Source organism: Microtus ochrogaster, assembly GCF_000317375.1.
Source record: "Microtus ochrogaster isolate Prairie Vole_2 chromosome 14 unlocalized genomic scaffold, MicOch1.0 chr14_random_1, whole genome shotgun sequence".
Classification (NCBI taxonomy): Eukaryota; Metazoa; Chordata; class Mammalia; order Rodentia; family Cricetidae; genus Microtus; species Microtus ochrogaster.
Window position 1 is genome coordinate 4,384,625 of NW_004949096.1, and position 25,306 is coordinate 4,409,930.

The 25,306-nt window shown below is 34.8% G+C and overlaps 1 protein-coding gene across 3 annotated transcripts in view; it reads left to right on the forward strand.

Moving 5' to 3' along the window:
* Window positions 1-24,421, forward strand: part of Kif18a (kinesin family member 18A) — a 71,732-nt gene extending 47,311 nt beyond the window's left edge. For 2 of the 3 annotated variants that reach the window (XM_013352621.1, XM_013352620.1), the window contains 4 exons: window positions 14,221-14,638; window positions 15,288-15,416; window positions 18,979-19,088; window positions 23,782-24,015. In XM_013352621.1, coding sequence (XP_013208075.1) covers window positions 14,221-14,638; window positions 15,288-15,416; window positions 18,979-19,088; window positions 23,782-23,864 — 740 coding nt within the window. In that variant the 3' untranslated portion in view covers window positions 23,865-24,015. Of the gene's footprint in view, window positions 1-14,220; window positions 14,639-15,287; window positions 15,417-18,978; window positions 19,089-23,781 lie in introns of all 3 variants that reach the window. The other variant, XM_013352622.1, reaches the window with a different exon arrangement.
* Window positions 24,422-25,306: the final 885 nt, after the last annotated feature.

Below are 25,306 nucleotides of genomic sequence, written 5' to 3' on the forward strand. Positions count from 1 at the left end.
AATCTGGAAACAACCTAGATGCCCTTCAATAGAAGAATGGATGAAGAAAGTATGGAATATATACATATTAGAGTACTACTCAGCAGTAAAAATCAAAAATATATTTTTAAAAGGAAAAAGTACACCACAGTGCAAAATAAACTCCTTCCTCATTGAACTGACCCACTGATAAGGAAAGAGAATGTACTTCATTTAAACAGTTTAGAAGTAGATTGCAGATAATATGCTCTTTTTACAAACATAATAAGGGTAGCTTTCACTGATAAACTTTAAGGATCTTACAGATACAGCCAGCGTATCTAGACTGTTTTTCAAGTAAGGGGAGTAAGCCATGCTAAATCATAACTTGGAAATTTGTCTGAGTTGTTCCAAGAAAGGCAAGCATGAAACACAACTCTTGACAAAGGAAGGTAAATGCTAGAATCAGATTAAAGAGAAGGCAGATCACACAGGGTTATTATTAAGAGTTACTCTTTTATTCTGCATTACATGGGGATGTACAGCATGATCTGAGTGTAAATGGTGGGCTTGGCTGTCTGTTGTGAGTTCGGTAGCTACAATGTTGAGAATATGTTATGATAAGGAAAGGCTGGAAGGTTTAGGAGACTATTATACTATCAAGTAAAGATGAAGTTGCCTCAATTACTGAAACAATAGTATGGCTCATAAGATTTTTAAACTTGACATCGGAAAGAATGTGTTCATGTTAAAGGGGTTAGAAAAGACATCACCTGGAATGGGTTTTCAGAGACATTAGTATGTGTATATGTGTGTGCGTGTGCGTGTGCGTGTGTGTGTGTGTAGGAATTTAGTATGGGGCTAGTTAAATTTGACTTAAGGTGTATCCAAAATGAAGATGTCCTTGTAGGCAGTTATGAATATGAAATTCATGAGAGTTATGATTAACTCTAGCTTTGATGATTGATAACATTTACATAGTATTTAAAGCTGTTGGACTGGATACAAAAACTATGGGATATTAGCTCTTTCATATATTTTATCCCTTGCCTTTAACTTTGAGGTGTTGTGGTATTCTTTTGGGTGCTAAAATTTTACTTAATTTTTTTTTTCCTCGATGCTCTTGTAATCCTTTCCCATCCATAAATTGTGTGGATGTTTGTAGGTACCTTTGTTTTACATATATTAAGTGTAGGCACCTGTGATTATTGAAATCTCTACTCCTTAGAGTAGGTAACTGTTTTTCTTTTTTATTTTTATGTGCACATTTGTCTGAGGGTATCATCCCCTGAAACTAGAGTTGTAGACATTTGTGAACTGCCCATATGCTGGGAATTAAACTCAGATCCTCTGAAAGAGCAGCCCTTGCTCTTAGCCACTGAGCCATCTCTTCAGCCCTGGTAACTGTTTTTCTCTTGTTTTGTTGTAGAGTTTATTTATAGTAATTCTAGTTCCTCTTCCTTATTCACTGTTTTGAAATGGATTTTGTTGTAACACCTAGAAGCTGAATGTTAAACTAATTATTTTTTAATTCTAAGGAAATGAACTCTGCTTCAAAATTCATAGCTTAGTCTTCGTTCTTTTTTTACTACCAGATTTTTTTCTGTTTGCCCATATCCTCAGCAGCTTGAGCATTTTCTTCATTTTTCTCCATTTTTTATTAAAGATATCCTTTGGGCTTGTTTGTTTGTTTGTTTGTTTGTTTGTTGAGACAGGGCATCACTGACTGTAAGCTTTGACTGGCCTTATTCAGAGGCCCACTTGGCTGTTCCTCCTGAGTGCTGGGATTTAGGTGCATGCGCTACCACGCATGACTATCTGTAGATATTTTATATTTTTATTATGCAGGCTACTCTTAACATTTTTGCTCTGTATTAATAAACATTATTTCTTATTCAGGAAAAAATAATTTATTTCATTGTTAAAATGTCAGTACTTTGCCAATATCAGTGCTTTAAACTTTAGGGTTGGATATGCAACTTTGAATCTTTAAGTTTGTATGTCTCTAAAGTAAAGTGTACACCTATTTTGGGTCTTAAAACAGAAAGCTCACTCGCAGAGAACTGAGCGTATGTCGGGCAAGGTTTATTTATGGAATTGATAAAATTTTGACATTAAATGAAAAGTCAAGACTTCTTCATTACCCATCTGGAAACTCACAGTTTGTATTATTTCTGTCTCTAACCTTTCTTTCTGGTTTGTTTTCTTTTTTCCTCTGTCCGTGCTTTGATCTTAAAGCACAATAAAAGGAAAAACACTAGTAGAAGCCAGTCTCTCACAGTACAGATGCTCTTGGTGAATGCAGCCTTCCTCTGTCAGCTCAGATCTCCCCTACAAAAGTTTGCCTACAAGGAAATATGTAAAAAAAAAAAAAAAATACAAAGTCTTTATAAGCTTCAAATGACAAATGGATGGAAGCAAAAATATTTATCTTTAAATCTTCCAAATTTTTCCCACTTTTAGTCATTACCAATAAGCAGAAGTTATATTCAGGGCCCTAAATACATTGCATTTGCCTCTTGCTCTCCAAGTGCATTATGACAGTTTTTACTTATTCACATATAGCCATAAATATGTCTGTAAAGATCCTTTGCCTTTTTTTAAACATCTTAAATATGTACAGATGCTGTGAGAATAAAACCGAGTAGAAATCATGTTTTCTACTATTTTACACAGAGGGAAAGGTCAAAGGGTTTTGTTTGACTTAACTCTTAACTGCTGTATTTTCTTAAACCACTGTAATAATTTTTAAGTACCTGTAAAATTATATTGTTTGTAATATTTTGTTTATAATTGATATTTTCTTTCTAGAAGTTAATAATAGATAGCCATAATGGTATTGCTTCTTTGATAGTAACTTAACTTTTATTTGTGTGAGTGTTTTGTTTTGACTTTCAGTACTGTTTTAACCCAGGGCCCTGAATATACTAGGTAATTATATTACCACTTACAAACCTCCACAGGTCCCCTTGTTTCTTTGTTTTCTTGCTTTTGGGAAGGGTCAGTGTTAATTGTCCATCTGTTGTTGGAACATTTTTGAGATAGGATGTCCCAGTAAGTTGCCCAAACTGCCATTAAAATCACAGGGTAGCCCAGGGAAGCCCTCAGATTTCTGTGTTAGCTCCCATTTGGCTAATTAAGTGTGTACCACTGTGCATGGGTATATACATATCTCTTAAAATTTTTAATTTATTTACCTGTATGACTGGCTTTCATGAATTTTTTGAGTCGTAGATCTGAGGAAAAGAATCGAGATATATGATTAGTACAATAATTGTATTAATTATTTGTACCAGAAGTGTTCATAGAAATGCATGTATTACTCTTTGATTTTCCTCTAGAACTTTGCCCTCTAGTTTTGTTTTTTTTCGTTTTTTGTTTTTTTGTTTTTGTTTTGGTTCCCAGAATACCTTCTCTTACATGCATTAGCAGAGGTGCTAGCAAAGGAAGAATCCTTGCCATCGTTTTGTACCAGATATCAATTAAAGCTAATCCCATTCATCAATGTCTCCCTGTCACATACAGCCAGCTTTTTAGCCTGTGCCTCATGTTTGCTAACTACTGCATTCTGCTTTATACTAACGTACAGCTCTATACTAAATCTCTTAGCGTTTGCAACCGTATGCTTCTGATAAATCGCTTCCTCTGGGTAAGATCACTCAGAACATGTAATTTGGCACATCGAGCAATGACCACAGAAGGCCTGCCCAATTTTTAAGAGAAGGATTTTAAACTCATTAGTGACAAATGATCGTGTCTCCTTATTTAAAGGAACCACCTGTGAAATATTTCAGTAAGCTGAAAAATAAAATTTATTGCCCTCTGCCTAAGGAGCCATTTAAATTGACAGTATTTGTGTATTGAGTATTTATTTAATAAAGAGAAAGTAAAAAGAATGTTCTTTGTTTCTTAATACAATTTATTTTAGAACATTCTGAGAAACTTTTTTTTGTTCTTTCAAAGAATTATTTTTTTTTATTTTTCCACTTTCTTTTTTTTTATTGAGAAAAGGAGAAAAAAAAACAAATTTCCACCTCCTCCCAGCCTCCCATTTTCCTCCCCCTCCTCCCACCCTTCTCCCCCTCCTCCCACCTTTCTCCCCCTCCCCCCACTCCTCTCCTCCTCCCTCTCCAGTCCAAAGAGCAGTCAGGGTTCCCTGCCCTGTGTTAAGTCCTAGGTCCTCCCCCCTCCGTCCATATCTAGGAAAGTGAACATCCAAACTGTCTAGGCTCCCACAAAGCCAGCACATTACGTAGGATCAAAACCCAGTGCCATTGTCCTTGGCTTCTCATCAGCCCTCAGTTGAGAAACTTTGATGCAAGGAATGAGTAATTGTGGTGATGTATAAACTGGTTCTCATTTTTCTAATCTCTCCTGTAAGTCTAATCCACATCTACCACCAAACTCCCAGTAAAGTGCAGAGATCCTTCGGTGCCGTCAAAGGCTTTCCTGAGCCATTGCCAAGTCACAGGCAGTGGTACCAGCCTTCCTTCCAGCAGGCTTTCTGAGCCATGCCTCTGCAGTTTCCAAGGGTTTTTTTTCAGTCCCAGATGCTGCTCCCATTTTCTCCATCCCACACCCTGACCTATTGAGTCTTTCTGCAGTAAAACTCTAATGAAAACTGTACTCCTTTTATGAAACTCCTTTTGCTAAAGTCTTAGTGTTAGTATAGCTGTAGCTTGCCTTCTTGTCCCCAGCAAACTGTAAGAGTTGGAAACTATGTCAGTAATTCATATTTGTAAGTTTTCTTCCTTCATTGTATTAACCTTTGGATTAAGACAGCGGGTTTGTTTGCCGGTTTTGTTACTGATAAATACTTAAAGAGATCCACCTGCCTCTGCCTCCCGAGTGCTAGGATTAAAGGCGTGCGCCACCACCGCCCAGCTGAACCACATGAATTTAAGTCACTTATTTTGTGGTATTAAAGATTGAATACAGACCCCTGTGCATGCAACAAGCACTCAGATGCTAAACTACACCCCAGCTGCTAACTTTCTATTGATTGCTACGTGTTATAGTCAACTAATAATATACTAAAAAATACTGGGTTTGTTTTTACCTCATTCTTCTGGTAAGTAAACCACTAAATTCTCTGTACATATATGTCTTGCAAGTTTTCTCATCATCTCTTAGACTGTATCCCTAAAAAAATAATAGGTAGGTCAGGTAGTATGTATGTTTTTAAAACACTTGATAGTCATCAAATTATTCTGCCTAGTAAAATTGTATAGTGTATCTTCCTAAATGAATAAATGAAAGAGAAAATTGTTATGTACTGTTTTTCTAATGTAATTAGTTCTGAATTGATTGCCTAATTATTTGATTTACCTAATTGTGTTATCTTTTCTCTTGTTTTTCTCTGATTGTTAGAAAGTATACATACCTGTGCATATCTTGAAAGAGATACATATTATGCATATATGAGTCCTAAACATGGCTAAATATGTTATGTATTATATTTTTTCTATTGTTTATTCATATTTAAGTAGGGCTTATAGATTTGGGGAAGTTTGTAGTGCTGGGAACCCAGAGCTTCATAAATGCAAATTTTTAAAGCAGCCCAATTTTGAGTTATAAAGATAGCTATTGATAATACATTTACTTTCTTTCCTAATAATAGTCAAGAAATGCTGTTCCTATATACTACTATGTAAGTAGTGTGGTATTTTTTGTTCATAGTTTTGGGATCTGTGGAGGTAATTTGACTTATATAAGTTACTATATTAATCCTGTTGTCATTATTTCATGCTCCTCTATTTATTTCCTCAAGCTTTCCCCTGATAAATCCCAGATAATCTAGAAATATTATTGACATTGTGAGTTGGAGTCTGTCAGGTGTCTTACTACTTAGCAGCAAAGTATTAAATAAGAAAGTTTTGATGAACACTGAGATTGTTTAACACTAAATTCTCATTCTGAAATTGTAACCAATGTGATTTTTCTGGTGGTCTGCAATTAATCAGACTACCTCTCTAGTTAGAAGATTCAGTGAAAAATAGAGAGTACTAAACTATATTATTCCCTTGACTAAGGAATGTGAAAGCTGATAAAAGTCCTAAATCATGGAAATAATTACTTTATTACTTTAGTTTTTATTGTTGTTGCTTTTGTTTGGGTTGGGGCTTGTGGTGCACAGGAAGACTGTTCCTAAGTTTAGTAGTTAGGACTGTTTTGGTGGAGTAGCTAAGTAGGGTAGTTTTGGTTTTTTGGAGGTGGAGGTCTCAAGAATCTGAAGGTAGCTTCTGTACCCAAGGGCAACCTTGAACTTGTGACATTCAAGACTTTCAGGTGTTTTGCTAGGAGGAAACATCTCTGTATGTGAATTTAAGTTTCTTTTCTTCTATAGAAAGGATTAAACAAAACTACACATTTGGTTTAAAATTATTAAGATAGACTTCTCGTTAATAATGTATTAAGCAATAGTTCTTATAATTACTAAGATAATCACTTAACACATTTCACTTTGAGGAGAGGCTGGTAAGGGGGCTCACAGCCAAGATTGCATACTATCCTTACTGATGACCTGAACTTGTTTGTCAACACCAAATGTCAGAAGTCTCACAGCCTCCAGTAACTCCAGCTCCAGTGAATCCAAATCCCTTTCTGGCTGCTGTGGGCACTTGCATACACAGGCACATACCCACACAGAGACACATAAATAAAAGTTAAAATAAATCATAGCAATTTTGTTTACATTTTTTAAAAGCTACTCAAGGAAAATAGGCAAAGCAATGTTTTATTTTTGTTTGTTTACTAAAATATATGTCGTATAGCTTATAACTACATTTGGTATTTATCCATTGTTTCTAAACAATATGCTTGCATGCTATTCTTGATTCATCTATATTTAAGTATTATAATTTCTATTTATGAGGGATGGAGATTTAACTCACTTACACTACCACCTTTTGTCCTGGATCTAACTGATTGTTTTAGCAGTATCAGGTTGAAAAGTGAATATATTTGGCTGTGTTACAAAGCATCATATATAATTACTAAAATGTATAACTTAATTGAAGAAATAAAAGGAAAATATTAATAAAAGATTTAAAACTTTTCAAAGCAATAATATACTAATGCTTATTTAAACTACTTGTAGGAAGATTAAAAAGTTTATTCTACGTTCTGAAAGTTCTAGAGAATTGAAATTTTTGAAAAATACAAATGGTAAAGCAGGTTTATGATAGGTAGATGTGAATAATGTCATGAGATATACAGCTAATCTGTATGTGTTTAGGTATTTCTTTTGTGCCATATTCAATGATTTTCATCAAGATATCCTTAATGTATTTTTTCATCAGACTCCTATAGTTCATTTTTCTAAGCAAAATTTGCCAACATGTTGCTTTGTTATACCTACATTATTTCTTCATAGTTTTTTAAAAACAAATCCCAGAAAATAGAGAGAAAGGGAGAATAGCAGATAAATACTTTACTTTTTCATTCTAAAAAATTTTTAAGATTTTACTTTAATTTTGAGTGTTTGTACATGTCTGTGTGTGGATGTGTCCAGAACAGAGTATCAAGACCCATAGCTGTAGTCACAGGTGGTTGTGAGCCACCTGAAGTGGGTGCTGGAAACTGAACTTGATCCATTTCGATGAGTGTCTAAATTGCATAGTGCTGCACAAATACACAGATGTCAAGTACTTATGGTGCAATTCATGCAATATTTTACATTCTGGACTATTATGAAAATATGTATATGTATATTAGTTCTTTGAGAGTTTCTTACAATGTGTTTTTGATCATGTTCACTCCCCCTACACCAAATTCTTCCAGATCTACTCCAACCCCACCCACCCAACTTTGAGTCTCCCCTCTTTTTAACCCTTTACGACCAGTATGTATTGCCCATATAATCTTCAGCTTTTGGTCTTCCAATGTAGTGTGGTCAACTTAACAAGGCGCTATAGTATTAGAGTAGAGTAGAGTAGAGTAGAGTAGAGTAGAGTAGAGTAGAGTAGAGTAGAGTAGAGTAGAGTAGAGTAGAGTAGAGTAGAGTATTGGTATTAGTATTAGTATTAGTAGTATTAGTTTTATTAACTTTCTCTCCCTATCCTAGCAGCTAACAATTGCCAAGAGTTTGACAGCTGGTGTGGTGGTGGGGGTGAGTTGTACTTAACTCCTCTTCCATGCTGGGTATTACTCTGGCTTGGGTGTACACAGATTTTTGTGCCTGTTGTCAGAACTGTTTTAATGTGCACCCTGCCATGTCTAGAAGACAGTGTTTCCTTGTAGTTACCCATGGCCTCTTGTTCTTGCACTATTTCCCCCACACACACACTTCTACAGTGATCCCTGAGCCTCAGGAAAGTGGATGCTGGGTATATATCCCCCTTAAAACTGAGCATTCTACCATTTCTTATTGTCTGCATCTTGGCCAATTGTAGGTCTCTGTGTTTATCATACCACTACAAATAAGAGTTGAAAGATATGTTTATCTTTGGTATAACAATGTCATTAGCAGTTGATTTAATACTGTGTGCTTTTAGCAGAATAACAGTACTGGACTCTCCCCTAGAACATTGACCTGTCTTGTCAGAAGTTCTTGGCCAATAATGGTTCCAGGTATGGGTTTCATCCCAGAGTGGGCCTTCAGTCCAATCAGAAAGTAGTTGATTACTCCCATGATATCTGTTCCACTATTATACTAGTGGACATTATCTTGTTAGTCCAGTCATTTTTGTAGCTCATGGAATTCATAGCTATATATTATTGATGATTGCTTTTCTACCTAAATAGCATTCATAGTACCCTCCAATATTATGTACACTGCTAGTCTTTAGATGAAGCTTCCAAATCATTACCAGATTGATGTTGCCATATTCTTTTACTCAACAATAGGGTCTTCTGTGAAGATCTGGAGGGCAACCAAAAGCAATGCCAGTGGCCTATATATAATGTTTGGGGATTTGGGGATCTGTAGGACCCTACCAGCCATCTAACAGAAGTTAACCCATTCTTGGCACTATATTTTGATTTTTTTTTTAATCGCTAGTGTGTTGTATGAGCATTGATGCCCTTTTACAGCATAAGTCATTTTAACTCTTTATGAATGTGCATGTTCTTTAGGAAACTTTAGCAGTAGTAAGTTTCCATATATCTTTTTCAAAGGGTCTTTAATGTTATCCTCTGCATACTCTATATGCCTCCTCTACCTTACAGTCTGCTCCCCAACTGCTTTCCTGTTTCCATATATTCTTTTAACTCTACACCAGTGCATACTACACCTATCCTTCCTAACTTGTGTTTCCTCGTGTTATGTCTTAGCAATCGATGGGTATTCCAAATAAAACATGCACAACTTTCCCAGCACTACTTCAATGTTTGTGCTTAAAATTGATTTTTTAAAGGTGGTTTCAATGCATTAAGTATCTTTTCAGAAATCTTAAAAGGGTGGCAGTCTCAAACAAAAAAAAACCTAGTAAGTTTGCAGGAACCCACAACTATCAGTGTGTAGGTCTTTTTAATTTTTATACTTCATTTAGAACTCTTCATCTTCCCTTTCATTGGGTATTTAAGTTTGGATCCTTGGACTGTGATAAGAATAATCGAGAAATTACCTCAACCCCTGGTGTTAACCATGTTGGTCACAAGTCTACAGCTTGTTCAGAGAATAAAACTACATGCCTTTGAACCAGGATAACAAGCAAAAAGTCATTAGATAATGCAGATGACAAAATAAAAGAATCAAACATGAAGAATCTCAGTGTCTCACTTCTATACAGACTTAAAATTTTATTTTTCCTGTTTCATCTGTACCATGATATGCAAAGTCTTGTCCCCCTAGTTATTTAGGCTTAAAAGAGGTGGAGTTGTTTTGTCTTCTGTTTTGTTTTTGACAATATTATTTTACATACCAATCTCTGTTCCCCTCCTTCCCTTCCTACCACCCTCCTACCTTCACCCTCTCCCCATCCCCTATCCACTCCTCAGAGAGAGTGAGGCCTCCCATGGGGAGTCAACAAAGTCTATCACATCACTTGAGGCAAGACCAAGTCCCACCCCCTTGTATCTAGGCTGAGTAAGGTATACCTCCATAGGCAGTGGGCTCCAAAGGACTAAATGATGCACTAGGGATAAATACTGGTTCCCCTGCTAGTGTTCCCACAAACTGTCCATGCCACATTTAGAAGGCCTAATTCAGTCTTATGCTGGTTCCTCAGCTGTCAGTGTGGGGTCAATGCGCTCCCACTAGCTCGAGTCAGCTGTTTCTGTGGGTATCTCCATCTTGGTCTTGGTCCCTTTGAAGAGCTGGTCTCTTAACAGCTGTCTTCCTTTTGCTCTATCTCAGACATCATTCCTACAAGGTGTGTGTGCGTGTGTGTGTTTTAGAAGTTGTCATGCATATTACATAAAGCAGTCATTTTCCTAGTGATGGCATAATACACTTACACATTGTACCTGCCATATTTCCTTTTGCTATCGGTACCTTTCTGAGATTTTCTGTTTGTGGAGGTTTGTTATATACATGATTTGTATTTGGTGACCTTTTTGTTTTGTCAAAATTAAAATCTAGATGCTTACAAAATTCATATAGTAGTACTACTTTATCTAACAAATATCTCTTGTATATCAAATCTATAAAAGATGGTTTTAGTAGCAGTGAAATTGTGAATGTTTTATGTTTTATTTAGTTATTCCATAATTGATTTAATTCTTTCCTTATAGTAGAGGCTAAAATTATGTAATACAGGAGGATGTACCTTCTAGATTTTCTGCCATTTCTCTGTGTTTTTGTCAGGCAAAGTTATTGTAAGTATGCTGGGCATAGAATTGCATTCCTTTTCCAGCTACTACAGAGACCGAAAAAAGAGGATTCTTTGATCTGAATTCACTATCATCTTTGACAATATAGTGATTCTTCTCCCTATCCCTCCCTCCCCTGCCACAATTTTATAAGAGATTTGAGTGGAGACTGGTATGTGGGAGCCATTCTGATATCAATCCCAAGTGATACTCGGATGACTTACTCCTTATCTGAACCTTGGTCCCTCTGGTGGACAGCAAACCATACTTTCTATCATTTGCATCTAATTGGATTCCAGCATGCTCTCTATATTTCTCCATCACTACTATAACTACCCTATCCAAGTTGTCATCTTTTTTCACCTGAGCTGTAGAGGCAGGCTGTTACTGATTTCCTCTTTCAACTTTTGTCCTTGCTAACCCGTGGTTGGTTGGTGGGTTGGTGGGTTGGTTGGTTGGTTGGTTGGTTGGTTGGTTGGTTGGTTGGTTGGTTGGTTGGTTGGTTGGTTGACAGGGTGTTCCTGTATGACTCAGACTGGCCTTAAAGTCTCAAGTCTCCTTCCTTGGCCTCCTGAGTGCTAGGATTATAGGCATATGCCATGTTTTCTTGATTTTTATGAAGGCATTGTAAGGAATATAATCTCCTTTCAGGTTCCTTTTTTATCACTTCTACAGTCTAAGTTTGAGAATTATGGAATCATGATAAATAGAACTATCTCCACTTGATAGATAACATTTTATAAGGCTGAATTAGGAACATCTGCCCCAAACCAGCTCTTCTGGAAATTTACAGTATACCTTTTTCTTCTAATGGAAAAGTACAGCAAATCTTCTTTGTAAACACAAACCTAGCCTATTCAGTGGATCTTAGAGCGTATAGATTATAGTAACCTTAACGTTACATGTTCCACTTGTTGTACCTTCCTAGAGAGTCAAATTTAGATAAAAGGAAATCATTATATTCTAGAAAGCTTCTTTGAAATGAAATGTCATACCTTATGTGTTGTTAAGTTTTTGCTAAGTAGGGTCATAACCTTGTGTATAGTTACAGTGTGTTGAATTTTTGTGAAATTGTTTGAATATTGGTTTTGCTTCTACTGTCTTCTAAACCTTCCTTATCAGGTATTCTACCTGGGCAATCTTAAATTGACCATCTACCCTCTCACTATTTTATCTAAATAAATAAATTGAAAACTGATAAGAAAAGCTCTATCATATACATTTTGTATATTTGTAGGATGTTTGCCACGCCAAGCACAACAATCAGTATAATTCCCTATTTACTATACCAGCATGTCTCTCCTCCAACTCAGCATTTCATAGTGCAAAATTATAGCTAAAGATATATCAGTATGAAGTTATTATTTCTTTCTGTAACCGGTTATTGTTCTGGACATATATTGTTTGATGTTAAGTCTATGTTTAGATTATCCCAGAAGACAGGTGGCTGTCTTTTCAGTGTCTTATGGAAGATTTTCATTTTATATACTACTTGCTGTAGGAAAAAAAGTAGTTCTCCGTTATATTCAATTGCCAGATTACCACTCCAAAGATTATTGCTTTTAGATATATAGAAGAAAAGTAGTGACTATGGCTGTCACCACCCTCTTGAAATTTTCTGTACCAATTTTCTAAGTTTTGTATATTACTATGCTTACATGACAAGTAACACATTTATGTTCTTATTTCAACAATTAATTTATTTGTTAATTATTTGTTATAATTATTAATAATTTATATTTTAATTTATGATCAATCTTGATAAACTTTATATCTATCTTTTGAAAGGAATTATTTGAAATGTATTGTTTTGGATATAACTATGAATTGATTATTGATAGAGTATTGGAAAGTAAACTACCCCCTTGTTAAAATTGTAATTCTTTAATTTGAAGCACTTTTTTATTTGCAGAGCTTTTCATTGAACCCTAAATGTTTCTATCATCTAATCCTAGAAAATCCTTTTTCTATACAATGATGCCGTCTCCACTTTTCAACGAGATATTAATGTGTGCACTACTTAAAATGAGTTGCCCAAGGTCACTCACTGGGTCTTTGGTAAAATCAGAAATAGAATTCAAGTCTCCTGACTCCCAACTCAGTCTTCTATCCTCAATATAGTTTTCTGTCTTCTATACCCCTGTGTCTCTCACGGGAAAAGAAGTTAATCTTCTAGCTATTATTAGCCACCAAATTGGTGGTAGCAGCACAGTGGAGAAGAGTGACTGTCTTTACACTGCAGCATTAGTATAAAAATATCTGGTAATGGAAAATTTGACAAATGTCATGTTAAAGGGAGTGGAAAATTATTTTAAGATCTAGATCTCATTTATCTAGTTCTCAGAAAAGTCAAATTCCTTAGTAGAATGGAGATCATTATTTCTTCCTGTTTTTAAATTGTGTTTCCCAGAGGGTAATTGTCAACTATCATAATAAGAATAATGTACATACATCTGGTAATTGCCATACGTGTATTTTTAACTGAGCAGGAGTTGTAAATCGCCTTACTGGAATACATAGGTGCTTCTACCTGCATTTAAGTAGTATTGACTAATAAAGCAAATGTAACATCAGTTGGGAGCTTTTCTGTCTGATTTTAAAAATCCATGGAAATAACACATAATTTTCTACAAGAAGTTACACTAAGCTCATATACTTCATGTCGGGTCTCTTGAAGGTCATAGCAATGAAGCAGGCAGAATATTAAATGTAAGATAATATATTAGAATTTATGAATTATACTGTTATTCTGTTATGATTTTGGACATTAATGTAAGACATTTAATAAACATTTGTATACTTAAATGGTGAAAGCATTTCTAGGACTCTGAGAATTCACTTTAAGTTTTACCAGAACAATTTGTTTTCTTAATTTTGGATGAAGCACTAAAAATTACCTTAGTGTGTTTCCATTAAAGATTACTAAAGATTTGAATTAGAAGGAAGGAATGTACAGTCAAAACTGTTCTAGTTGTAAGTATTTTTAAAACATAGACTTCATGGAGGTGCTGACAAATAGAAAGGAAAAATGAGGTTTTCTTGCGGATTGCTTTCTTGTTTATCTAGAAAATACAGCCACTTACTCCTATTAAGCAGGTGTTATTTGAAAGTTTGATAAGTATTCATATATGTAACTACAAACAGGAAATATTTGTTCTTAACCCTATGACAAACATGAATGCTGGAAATTGCTTGTGAGTTGTCAGAAGTGGTTGGAAATTTGATTTTTTGATTGTTCAGTACTTAAAGATGACTATACCTATGTAGCTATACATATGTATCTATTGACAGTAAGAATTTATACTCTTAAATGTATTCATTAAATTTACTATTAAAGTTGTTAATGAATAACCATATTTTATTCCTTTCCTACATAGTTATTCTCTTTCAGATTTCTAACAAATGGTACATAAATTACTAGTGATTTTATTTTCTTAATTATTGCAATTTGGGAAATAACTATTGAGGCCACATTATTGAACTTTTTAATTTTATAATTTTATCGAACAGGCACATCCTCAAGTGAACCTAATTTGTTTGATACTACTCCACTAAAAAGAACCAGAAGAAAATTATTGTCTTCCTCCTTGAAAGTAAAACATACTCAGAAGTCTCCACTGTCTGAGAGTTCACAGCTCAACGATTCTTTTAGCAAGGAACTTCAGCCTATTGTTTACACCCCAGAGGACTGCAGAAAATCTCTTCAAAACCCATCTCCAGCCTTAGTAAGACATTTGTCACATACTACAAGCATAGCCAATGATAATTCTTTGAAAATACCATGTGAAGTAGATTCTCCTCTCAATGGGAGAAAAGAGTGTAAACAGAATGCAGACTCTTCATTAACTATATGTGATGATATCAGGAGCCTGAAGAATAACTTGCCTGAACCAGAATCACTACCAAACAGCAAAAGCAGTTTACCCAGGTACAAAAACAGAATACTTTACAATTCTTTTTTTTCCCCAAGCCTTTGAAACTGTTAATGTCCTTCCTCTTTGTTTATATTGGAGGTTTATTTCCTAGAACAAGTATTCTCCCCTTGGTATAAAAGTTGCTCATTTACTACTGATCAATTGAGAATGGGTATACTAACCACTTTTTTAAATCATAAATTTGATATCCTATGTCTATTGACCTTAAACTAGAAGAGACTTTAAGATGTATTTCATCTGTGTTCCTTTACTGATGCTGTGTGGCCTAAGCCATCAATGAAGGACTCCCATGCTTACTACTAGTCATCAATGTCTCACTTTTAAGGAATATACAGAATTCAGTGTAGCCCAATATCCAATTGTGATTGACTGAATGTCATCTAAGCAAGCATTCAACTGCATAATTACATCCATCCAATCTAAACATGGGAGGAAAAATACCTGCACGTTTTTTTTTTTTTTTTCCTGTGAGAAATACAGAAATGTTTGACATCATCACTGGTATTTTTAAAATAGAAAATTTAATTGAGGGAACTTTTTATATAGAGGAATATCTTTCTATATGTATTAATATCAATGATTTCCTGATGATAAAAATGTAAATCAGTTTTCTCTGTGTAAATCGAACCTATTCTCTTCTAGTTCTTCATTGTTAATGTCCAGGCATGAATCTTCCTTATTTTCAACTAAGGAGTCTAGGCCTGTATCAACAAGTGTGCCATCCTACATGGCTATGACTGCAGCTGCCAAGAGGAAAAGGAAATTAACAAGGTATGATGAAGCACACACTGTTTCAGTCTCTATAGAAGATCATCTTTAGACTTTCAGTCACCACAACTTTCAATTATTCTTAGACTCTCAGTTTTTATTTAATCATATCTAGGCTAAGTAAGTGCTCATGAAGCCCTGGATTTATGTTACTGAAGGGAAATATGAGTGAAGCCTGAATATCATTTCACCTGAAGTTTATACGAAGTATCCCATTATTAGGTTACTAAAAATGATTTGAAAAGTCCTCAAGCTTCCAAACTGTCATTTAATTCTTACTTTTCTTCTGACGACAGTTGTTTACGTGTTTGCATATTTATCCTGGATTTCTTTGCTCCTAGAGTTCAGTTGTTTTAGTGGATTTTGATGCATACCAAATATAATGTATAGCGAGGAGTCTGCTATCTGTGACCATGACATTGTAACTTATATCAGACCAAGCCACCAAGAAAAAATAATTAAAATTGTTTTTGAATTATAGCAGCTAAATAAAATAAAACTAACAGCTTATTAAAAGTTGTATTAAAAATATAGCTAAGAGCTTATTATAAAAACAATCGTGCTAACCAGGACTTGAGAATGTAACATCCAAGAAAGCAACATGCTACAGGAACCAGGCTTTATAGGACTTGCCAGTTCATGACATAAGACTGCAGGCCAAATGAAAGATGCTTTAAGTCATTCACAGCTCTCACTGAGCTAGGGTTGTTCTGTGTAGCCATTTCTTTTAAGGCTTGCCGTCTAAGTGCTGGTGAGAACCCAGCTGAAAGTAGCTGCTGAAAGACCACTGTGTTAAGCAGAGCTTGATATTCAGGGATACAAAGGTTCAGGATCAAAAACTATGGAAGAAGGGGGCCTTTTAAACATTCCAGGATTTTATTTGAAATTATCAAGGTGTTGTGCCCTAGGGATAAGATAAACTAGAAACAAATGAATTCTGAAAAACATAAAAGAAATCTTGGACCAACTCAGTCTTTGCTTAAATTCTTGTAATTTTTCTAATTCCATATTCTTCCAAACTAAAATTTAAAATCACTAGAGCATGCTCTCTGGAATCTTTGCAGATATCCATACTTGATTTTAAAACAAAATTATGAGGCGAAAATTTTTTTCAACAACTAAAAAATAAATAAATAAAAAAATTTAAAAAGGAATAGAGTTAAAAAATTATAATAAACCGTATAAAATGGAAAATAAAAAAATTATGGAAGTCAGGACGCAAAACCAAAAGACTTAAAGAAGGAAAAACAATCAGAGAAGCAATAATCCATTGATAATAAGAATGAACAAATAGGAACTATTGATTGTAAGCATGATTCATTTCAGCAGATTAGCTAAGGTGTAAGATTCACCAAATATTATGTTAAAATTAATCAGGTAGATATCCTAGAACCACAAAGATGGGGTTTTACTGAAATTCATAGCTCAACCAACCAGTTTAATGGATTAGTCACAACAAAAGAGAATTTTAATGAGGTGGAGGGTAGATGCATAGAAAAGTGCTTAAACTAATAAAGGAAGAAGCAAAGAAAACAGGAGCACGGAGATATACAGAACCCTACATTTTTAAACCTGGAAAGTGTGTTTTCAGTCTCCTAAAGAAAAGAAAGAATAGAGAAAAACAGTATTTGATAAGATACTGGCTAAGAGTTTTCTAAAATGGACAAAGGCCCTTAAATGACCAGTTTGAAAAAGTACTACAAACCACACACATGTTAATGACAATAGCCTAAGTTGTATGGTGTATCATGGGTACAATAACAAAACATACTAAATATGAAATGATCTAATATTTTTCTACCCCTTTTTCTTTCCAATAGTATATAGAGAAAAGTATAACAGCTAAAGTTAATTCTTCTAAATTTCTTATTTAGGCCACAGGACACAAATTTACAAATAGCATAGTTATTCACACTTCAGAAGTATTTTCTCATAAGTGTGTTTAGAATCTTCTCTTACTCTTCCACAACATGGGACAAAAGAACCTTGAAGGGTATAGATGAATTGATTTTTTTTGACTGTATGTGTCTCTCTGTGGCACTTAAACAGTGATACAGTAGTAGTCCCCTCAACTCATACTTTTGCTCTGTTTCAGAAGCCAACAGTAAAACAAGAGTTGAAAATATTAAAAGTTCCAGAAATTAACAATTTGAATCTTATTTCATATCATCTAAGTAGTATATCTCAGCAATACCTTGTCCAGTGTATCCATGGCATATGAGCTACCTACTTAGTAGCCATGTTTAAAACTGCCATGGAATGAGCAGAGGTTGGTTTCAGAAACACTTCCTTTACAAAATCATTTCCATGCACAAAAGACAACTAACTGATTCTGGCGGTGGGATGGTCCAACCAGAAGTCATAGCTGCTTCCTTTAAGCAAAAAGTAGAAGTTTATCCTAGGTACATGTTCAGTGGGGGGGAAACAACAAAGTATATTTTAGGTTTAATTCCTTCCTTTCGGGACCCCACGCAGTGGCAGTCTTTTAATAGTGCTCTGTTGGCCAACAGGGACTCCTACACTCTGTTCAGTGTCGGTCTGAATTGTGCTGTTAATCTGGCTCACTTGGTTAGACTAACAAACTATTAGCGTCTGTTTCACCACCCATTCCCACTAATTAATATTGTTTTCTGGGTTTTTGCTTGTTCCCATGCTTTTATTAAAATGCTGCTGGTGTTTATCCTAAGAATGTTCTTAAAATATAAACACGGTCATTATCAAATACAAGTTTTCTTGAAATGTCTAGTTGTGTAAATTGTATATTTGTGCGGTTAGATGTGTTAAAGACTAGCACATGAGAAACCAATACTGTGAAATAATATTAAAGAATATAATAAAGAAAGTATCTTGACTATTCACAGACTATCTCTTACTATGCTGTTACATTCCCTCTGGTATCAATAATTAGATCCTGCCATTAACTAAGGTTAAAAGAGATTAATGATAGATGTGTACATAATTACTTTTTCTTAATCTTCCTTTTTTTCCCCAATTAAAGATAGATGAGCTTGAAAGTAATAAGCTCTGGTATTTTCCACTTAGTAGATTTCATATACATATTTAGGGGTGTATATGTTCTAATGTGGTATTAAAATATTAAAATTTTTCCATGTGTACTTTATCTACTGTCAATTTTTTTCTTTATTAAAAAAAAGAAAATTAGAGTCAAAATCACTAGAAATTTCAAAAATCTACCAAACTAAATTTTTCTGATGAAATTGTGAGTAAAATTTTAATCCTAACAATATTTTTAATTTTTTCAACTCTTTATCGTCAGTGGATTCTTTTACCCCTTGTGATGTCTCTCCACACTGCAAGCAGTGCTCATTCCCCAGGAAATATTCTACAGACCTGTTACCTGTACCCACTATAATCCTATCTATCTAAATTATATTTGCATCAGTAAAATTACAGATAACTAGATTTAGTTTTTAAGTATTTTTAGTGCCTCCAATTACTTATGCAGGATTTTACAATTATTTCTGTATTTGATTTCTTACTATATAGCATATGAATTAAGAATATTTTTGAATGCCTTAACTAAATAAAAACTTTTCTCCACAAGTTCTACATCAAATGCTTCATTAAAATCTGAAGAAAATCATGGATTTGCCAAACGCGTTCGACAGGATAATTCCAGTGATAAGCTCTTGCAAGAAAACAGACTGACAGTAGGTATGTTTGTGCTGTTAATCTGATAATTAATTACATGATTATCTGTCATACATAAAGTACCTTGGTTTTATGTCTTTATAAATCTCTCCCTTTGTATTTTGTGGTAGGATAGGTGTGATTTTTATGCTTTGTAGAAAAGGAAATTTAAGATACATTGTGAAGCATGTATTCAATATTGAACAAATATTAAGGTTCCTGATTGAACCAGATTTCCCAACTTGTTACTCTACCTACTCTTTTTTTCCTTTTTTTTTTTTTTTTTTTTTTTTGGATTTTTGAGACAGGGTTTCTCTGTGGCTTTGGAGCCTGTCCTGGAACTAGCTCTTGTAGACCAGGCTGGTCTCGAACTCGCAGAGATCCGCCTGCCTCTGCCTCCTGAGTGCTGGGATTACGCCAGGCTTCTACCTACCCTTTTTGTTGTATAGACCGCCTCGTATTATAGTTACCTAATAATTGAAATAGTAGTTAAATCAGTTATATATGTGTATTATTTAAATGTTTTGTTTTTGAGGCAGGGTCTTATGTAGTACAAGCTAGTTTTGAACTAGTTATTTTCCCGCCTCTGCTTCCCAGTGCTGAGATTAAAGGCATTTGCCACCTAGCCCATTAACTATACTGTATAAATAAATTAGTCCCACTTGAAATTTTTCTCTCGGTGCTTGTGTTTTTACATCTGGCCCCTGAATCATTTATGTAATTAATATACAGTCTCTACTTTGCTCCTAGCCATAATCATATTGTGACTCCCACTGAAAAGTTGACAAAAAGATATTAATGAAGGATCCTACATACCCTCAATCATATGTGGGAGTGGCATGAATCCATGGGAACAAAAGTCGTTCTGTTTGACTATGAGTGTATTATGTCAGCCAGTTCTAGACCACAAAGTCCAGACCTGTCTCTGACATTACAATTCCTGTGACTTCCTACAGTACTGATTTATTAAGCATTCTTGTGCTAGGTACTAGAATGAATATGAAGATTTCTAAGACTGGTTTCTTCTCTAGAGGAACCTATAGCACTTGGAATTTAAAAAAATGTCATGAGATATTGTTTATGCCTCTGTATAACATGAAAGCTTTTCTTATTTTTCCTCAATAACTTTGCCAATTTCTTTAATAACAATTGATACTTGTTTACTTTTTCAATAGATGTATCTATTATACAGATTTTTAAAATTACACAATAATTTAAAAATATAATGATTAAAGATAATGGAGTGCTTGGAGGTTATCAATTCTAATAGAAGATAAATATTCATAAAAAGATGTAATATCTAAGATGGGCAGTGGTGGCACACGCCTTTAATCCTAGCACTCGGGAGGCAGAGACAAACAGATCTCTGTGAGTTCAAGGCCAGCCTGGTCTACAAGAGCTAGTTCTAGGACAGGCTCCAAAGCTACAGAGAAACCCTGCTTCAAAAAACAAAAAGCAAACAAAAAAAAAATGTAATATCTAAGCCAAACACATTTTAAAGATTAGTAGAAATAAAAGAAAAGAAAGACAATACAACTGCTTTTCTTAAATTGTGTTCACCTGAGTTTCTAATAACGTACAAGAGTGAAATGACCAGCAGTGGGGAAAGGCGAGTTTTTCAAGTGGGCAGTTCTAGAAACAAGAAAACAAGAGCCTCTAAAGCTAGAGCATGTGATTAAGAACATGTATAAACAACTGCACTGGCAAAAGGATGCAAGGGTAGAGAGGAGAAAAAAAGAGATCATGAGATTTGTGTAAGAGGCACAAACAGCAAAATTTCAGAGCTCTGCCTGAGAACATGATCCAAAGAATATGAAAACAATGATCATGCAAGAAAGGAAAGGAACAAAGACTCATACACATTTTCTTCTTTAACGAGAATGCAGAAATTGAAGAAGTTTATTCAATGACTTTACTTGACATGTGTTTATCAAAAGTTCTCACTAAAACTTCATTTATAATATGGAGAGAGTGAACAACTTTTAGCCATCAGTATTTAATTTTCTCTACTGCTGTTGTATTTTTTTCTCTTCTACATACCTGTTTATTTGTTTACTTTAGTATATTTTTGTTGAAAAAAAATTCTACATCATATTTTTCCCCTCACCTGATTCCTTCCAGGTTTTCCATACCCACCCAACTTTGTGTTCTTTATGGCTCTCTTTTAAAAGAATAAAAAGAACAAAAAATAAGAAATACTAAAAAATGTAAAAATGAAAACCAAAACAAACAAACAAAAAACCAGTAAGTCCAGAAATTGCTAAAAATGAAACAAAATACCACTGGGTTTATTCTTGGTCAGTTAGTCCTAGGCATAAGACCAGGCGTAAAGTGTGGTTGATATATCCACTAACACTCTGTTATAGAAAAGTGACTTTCCCTTTGCCTAGCAAGTGTCAATTACAGATTATTGATGGGAGCTAATATTTACTTCCTCCTCTCATTACTGGTACCCTGTCTGTCTGTCTTGAACCTTGGCAGGTATTAGGCATACTGCCATAGTCTCTATGAGTTTGTCTGTACATCAGTCCTGTTGTATCCAGAGGACACTGTTACCTTAGAGTTCTCTATCACCTCTGGCTCCTAAAATCTTTCCACCTCCTTTTCCTCATAGATCCCTGAGTCTTGAAGGGAGGACTTCGATGAAAACATCCCATTTTGTACTAAATGATCTCTCTCTTTGCTCATTTCCAAGATGTAGATTTCTTTGTAAATATCCATCAACTGCAAAGAAGATTCTCTGATATGAGTTGAGTGAGGCACTGATCCATGTGTATAGATGTCATTAGGAGTCATTTTATTGCTCTGGTCCCTTAGAGTGATAGTAGTAGGTTTTCTGCCTAGGGCCATGACCTTGCTATTCCTAGGTCCTTGGCCACTTTAGCAGTGTCAGATCCATACTCAGGTTAAATCTGATTTAATGGGTCTTAATTCCAACCAATATTGATATTGAAATTGTTCAATGAGCTGTGCTTACTGATTCCTGTTATTTTGTTGTTATGGTGTGGGTCTTTTCTGCCTCCTTTGATTTATTGTTCTGGGACTACTTATTCCTAGTGGTTCTTGAGTGTATTGAACCTTTTCAGACTCAAATTTTCCTTCTAGTGCAGTGGTTCTCAATGTTCCTAATATTGAAACCCTTTAATTCAATTCCTCATGTTGTAATAACCCCCAATCATAAAATTGTTTCATTGCTACTGCATATTTATAAATGTTACTCTCATAGATCACAATGTAAATATCTGAAATGCAACGTATCTGATCTAACCCCGAAGGAGATCACCACCTACAGAGTGAGAACCACGGTTCTAGTGCCTTCTATAAAGCTGATTTGCTAGATCGTAAATGTTTAAATTTGGTTTTATTATGAATTTTTTATGTGTGTGATTGATAGTTTGCTGGGTATGGTAGCCTGAGCTGCCATCTGGTCTGTCAGTTTCTAGAACATCCATCTACATCCTTCTGGCTTTCATTGATAAGTCAGGTATTATTCTAGTAAATCTGCCTTTGTGTGTTAGTTGGTCTTTTTCCCTTTTAGCTTTTAATACCTTTTTTTCATTCTAGACATTTACCATTTTAATTATTGTGTGTCATGAGGTACCTTTTTTCTGATCCTATGTGGTTATCTGGATGCTTCTTGTACCTTTTTAGGCATCTCCTTCTGGGGAAATTTTCTTCTATGATTATGTTTTTTTTTTTTTTTAATGTGCCTTTGGCATGGCGTTCTTCTCTTTCTATCCTTATTTTTCATAGTTTTGGTCTTTTCATGGTGCCATAGATTTCCTAGATGTTTTGTGCTTGTATTATTTTTAGATTTAACATTTTCTTTTACTGAGCTATCAAGTACTTTTTCTGAACTATTCTTCTACCTTGTTTCAACACCTGAAATTCTTTCTTCAGTGTCTTGTAATCTGTTAGTGAGGCTTACCCCTGAGATTTTTATTTGACCTTCCTAGTTTTTCATTTACAGTTTTATTTCAGGTTGGGTTTTCTTTACTTCTATTTTCACGTATTGAACTGTTTTTATTTCATTCATTTGTGTGTGTGTGTGTGTGTGTGTGTGTGTGTGTGTGTGTGTGTGCGCGTGTGTGTTTTCATGGTCTTCATTAAGTCATTATTCATATCTACTTTATTGTCCTTGCTATCTTTTTTAAAGTTCTTGTACTGTGTTTTCCTAAATTTCATTTCTTGGTGCCTATTATCATAGGATTGCTTGCTTCTGAAGGAAACATATTGTCTTGGATATTCATGGTTGGGTTTTTGGTCAGGGAATTTAGACATCTGGAATTAGGATGTTTGAGGTGTTTCTTTGTATAGATGGCTGGTCTTCTTCTGTTCAGCGGGTATGGTGTTCTTTGGTTGCTGTTGGCCACTGTTGATCCTATGAACATGTGCTGGCTGTGGGGAGAGTACTTCTGCATCCCAGAGCTGTGTGGTCACTGGGACTCCCTGGTAGAGGGTGTTTTTGTGGCTTGGAGGCTAACACAAAGAAAAAGAGGTGGAATAGAAGGGAAGTCTGAGGGGGTCAGGGAAGGAAGCTAAGGAAGCCCTGAGTTTGTACCAAGAGGTGGAAATCTCAGAAAATATATTGTATTTTAAATTGTTTTAGTTAACCATGAATTTCAAGAGTAAATTTTTGTCAATAAATTGTTACATAAATTGCATAAACAATTAGTTTTGAAAGTTTTATATATATTCATCATTCTTTCTTCTCTAGGTTATAGAAGAATCACCAACAAAATGAATTCAAACATGGTTAGAAAATTTAGAAGAAATGCTTCTAAAGAAAACATACACTAAGAAGTGTCGATGTCCCTGCAAAAATGTACTTGATGTCTCTGAGAGAAAGTCACCTAGAACCGATTACTAAAATATTTTCATCAAACAAACTAAAAACTCCTTTTTTATTTTAAGTAAATATAAAATTACAAGAGGTTATATTTACCGTTTCTCAAATATTTGTTACTCTTGAAAATCTCCAAGTGAACATGTCAGTTTAGTTTTACTTTACCTCAGCTAGATTAGCACATTTTAGGGAAAAAAAAGTGATCTAAATTGCCCTTATTATTTTCAAAAATTAGGAGACTCTAGAAGTCATAAAATTAAGACCAAGATGTATTTGTCTTCTGTTCTCTGTCAATATGTGTTTATTCATATATGTGATTTTACTTTTGAAAACTTTGGTGCAGAAATTTAGATATAAATTCCCACAGTATTGTAAATATTGTTTAAATACCTGTCACAAATACTAATATTTTATTGCTTGGTCTATTAAAGATGTAGATTTTAAATTGTTTGTCTTCCTGCTTTGTTGAAACCACTCATACATAGTAAATGTTATTTTATATAAACATGAATTTTGTGAATTTGTTTTTGTATACTAGAGCAAGGTAGTGTGTACCCAGACCTAATCTGTAAATAACCTACGCATTTCTTCATAAGGAAGAGTTCTGAGGAAATATTTTAATCATTCCTGTTACTTGGGGATTACTGAGAGCTACAACTTATCTACCTAACCTTATTCACTTATCTGGTTTGGCCTACTTTTGTGGCCAAAAGTACACATTTTTGCCTAATACACTTTTAAGTTTCTGCCTCCATGGAATCTTCACGCCAAACCAAACAACCATACAGCACCTTATAAGATTTCTTAAGGCTTTCCCTTAATCAATTTTTGTATTTAAAATGTAATCAAGAAAACATGAGGCAGAATAATCTTCATAGTTCCTCCTACATTTGTAGGGGTGTAGTCAGAATCTGTCATAGGAAAGGCCCAATAAATTTTCACCGTACATTGTGATTAGCTTTTGATTGTGTTGGCTGTTGTAAGAATCACCTTCCCTGGGCAGAAGCGGCACACACCGTTAATCCCAGCATTTAGGAGTCAGAGGCAGGTGGATCTCTGAGTTCGAGGCCAGCCTGTCAAGAGAGTGAGTTCCAGGACAGCCAGGGCTACTCAGAGAAACCCTGTCATGTGTTGTCCACCTCAAGTACAAGTATGTGATCTTCTTACTTTTACAATTTTTATCAAAGACTTTCCCTTTGTAAAATATGTGAATAAAAACAAAAGCAACTTGAAGGAAAGGTTCAGTCCGACCTAGAAACATGGTAGCGGATGCTGCTCTATTGCATCTGCTGTTGCCTGGCTTGTTTTTTTTTTTTTTTCCTTCTCAGTTTGGGACTATACAACCCAGTTTCCAGCTTGGTCCTCCTTACCTACTGAAACTTCTGGAAATGACCAC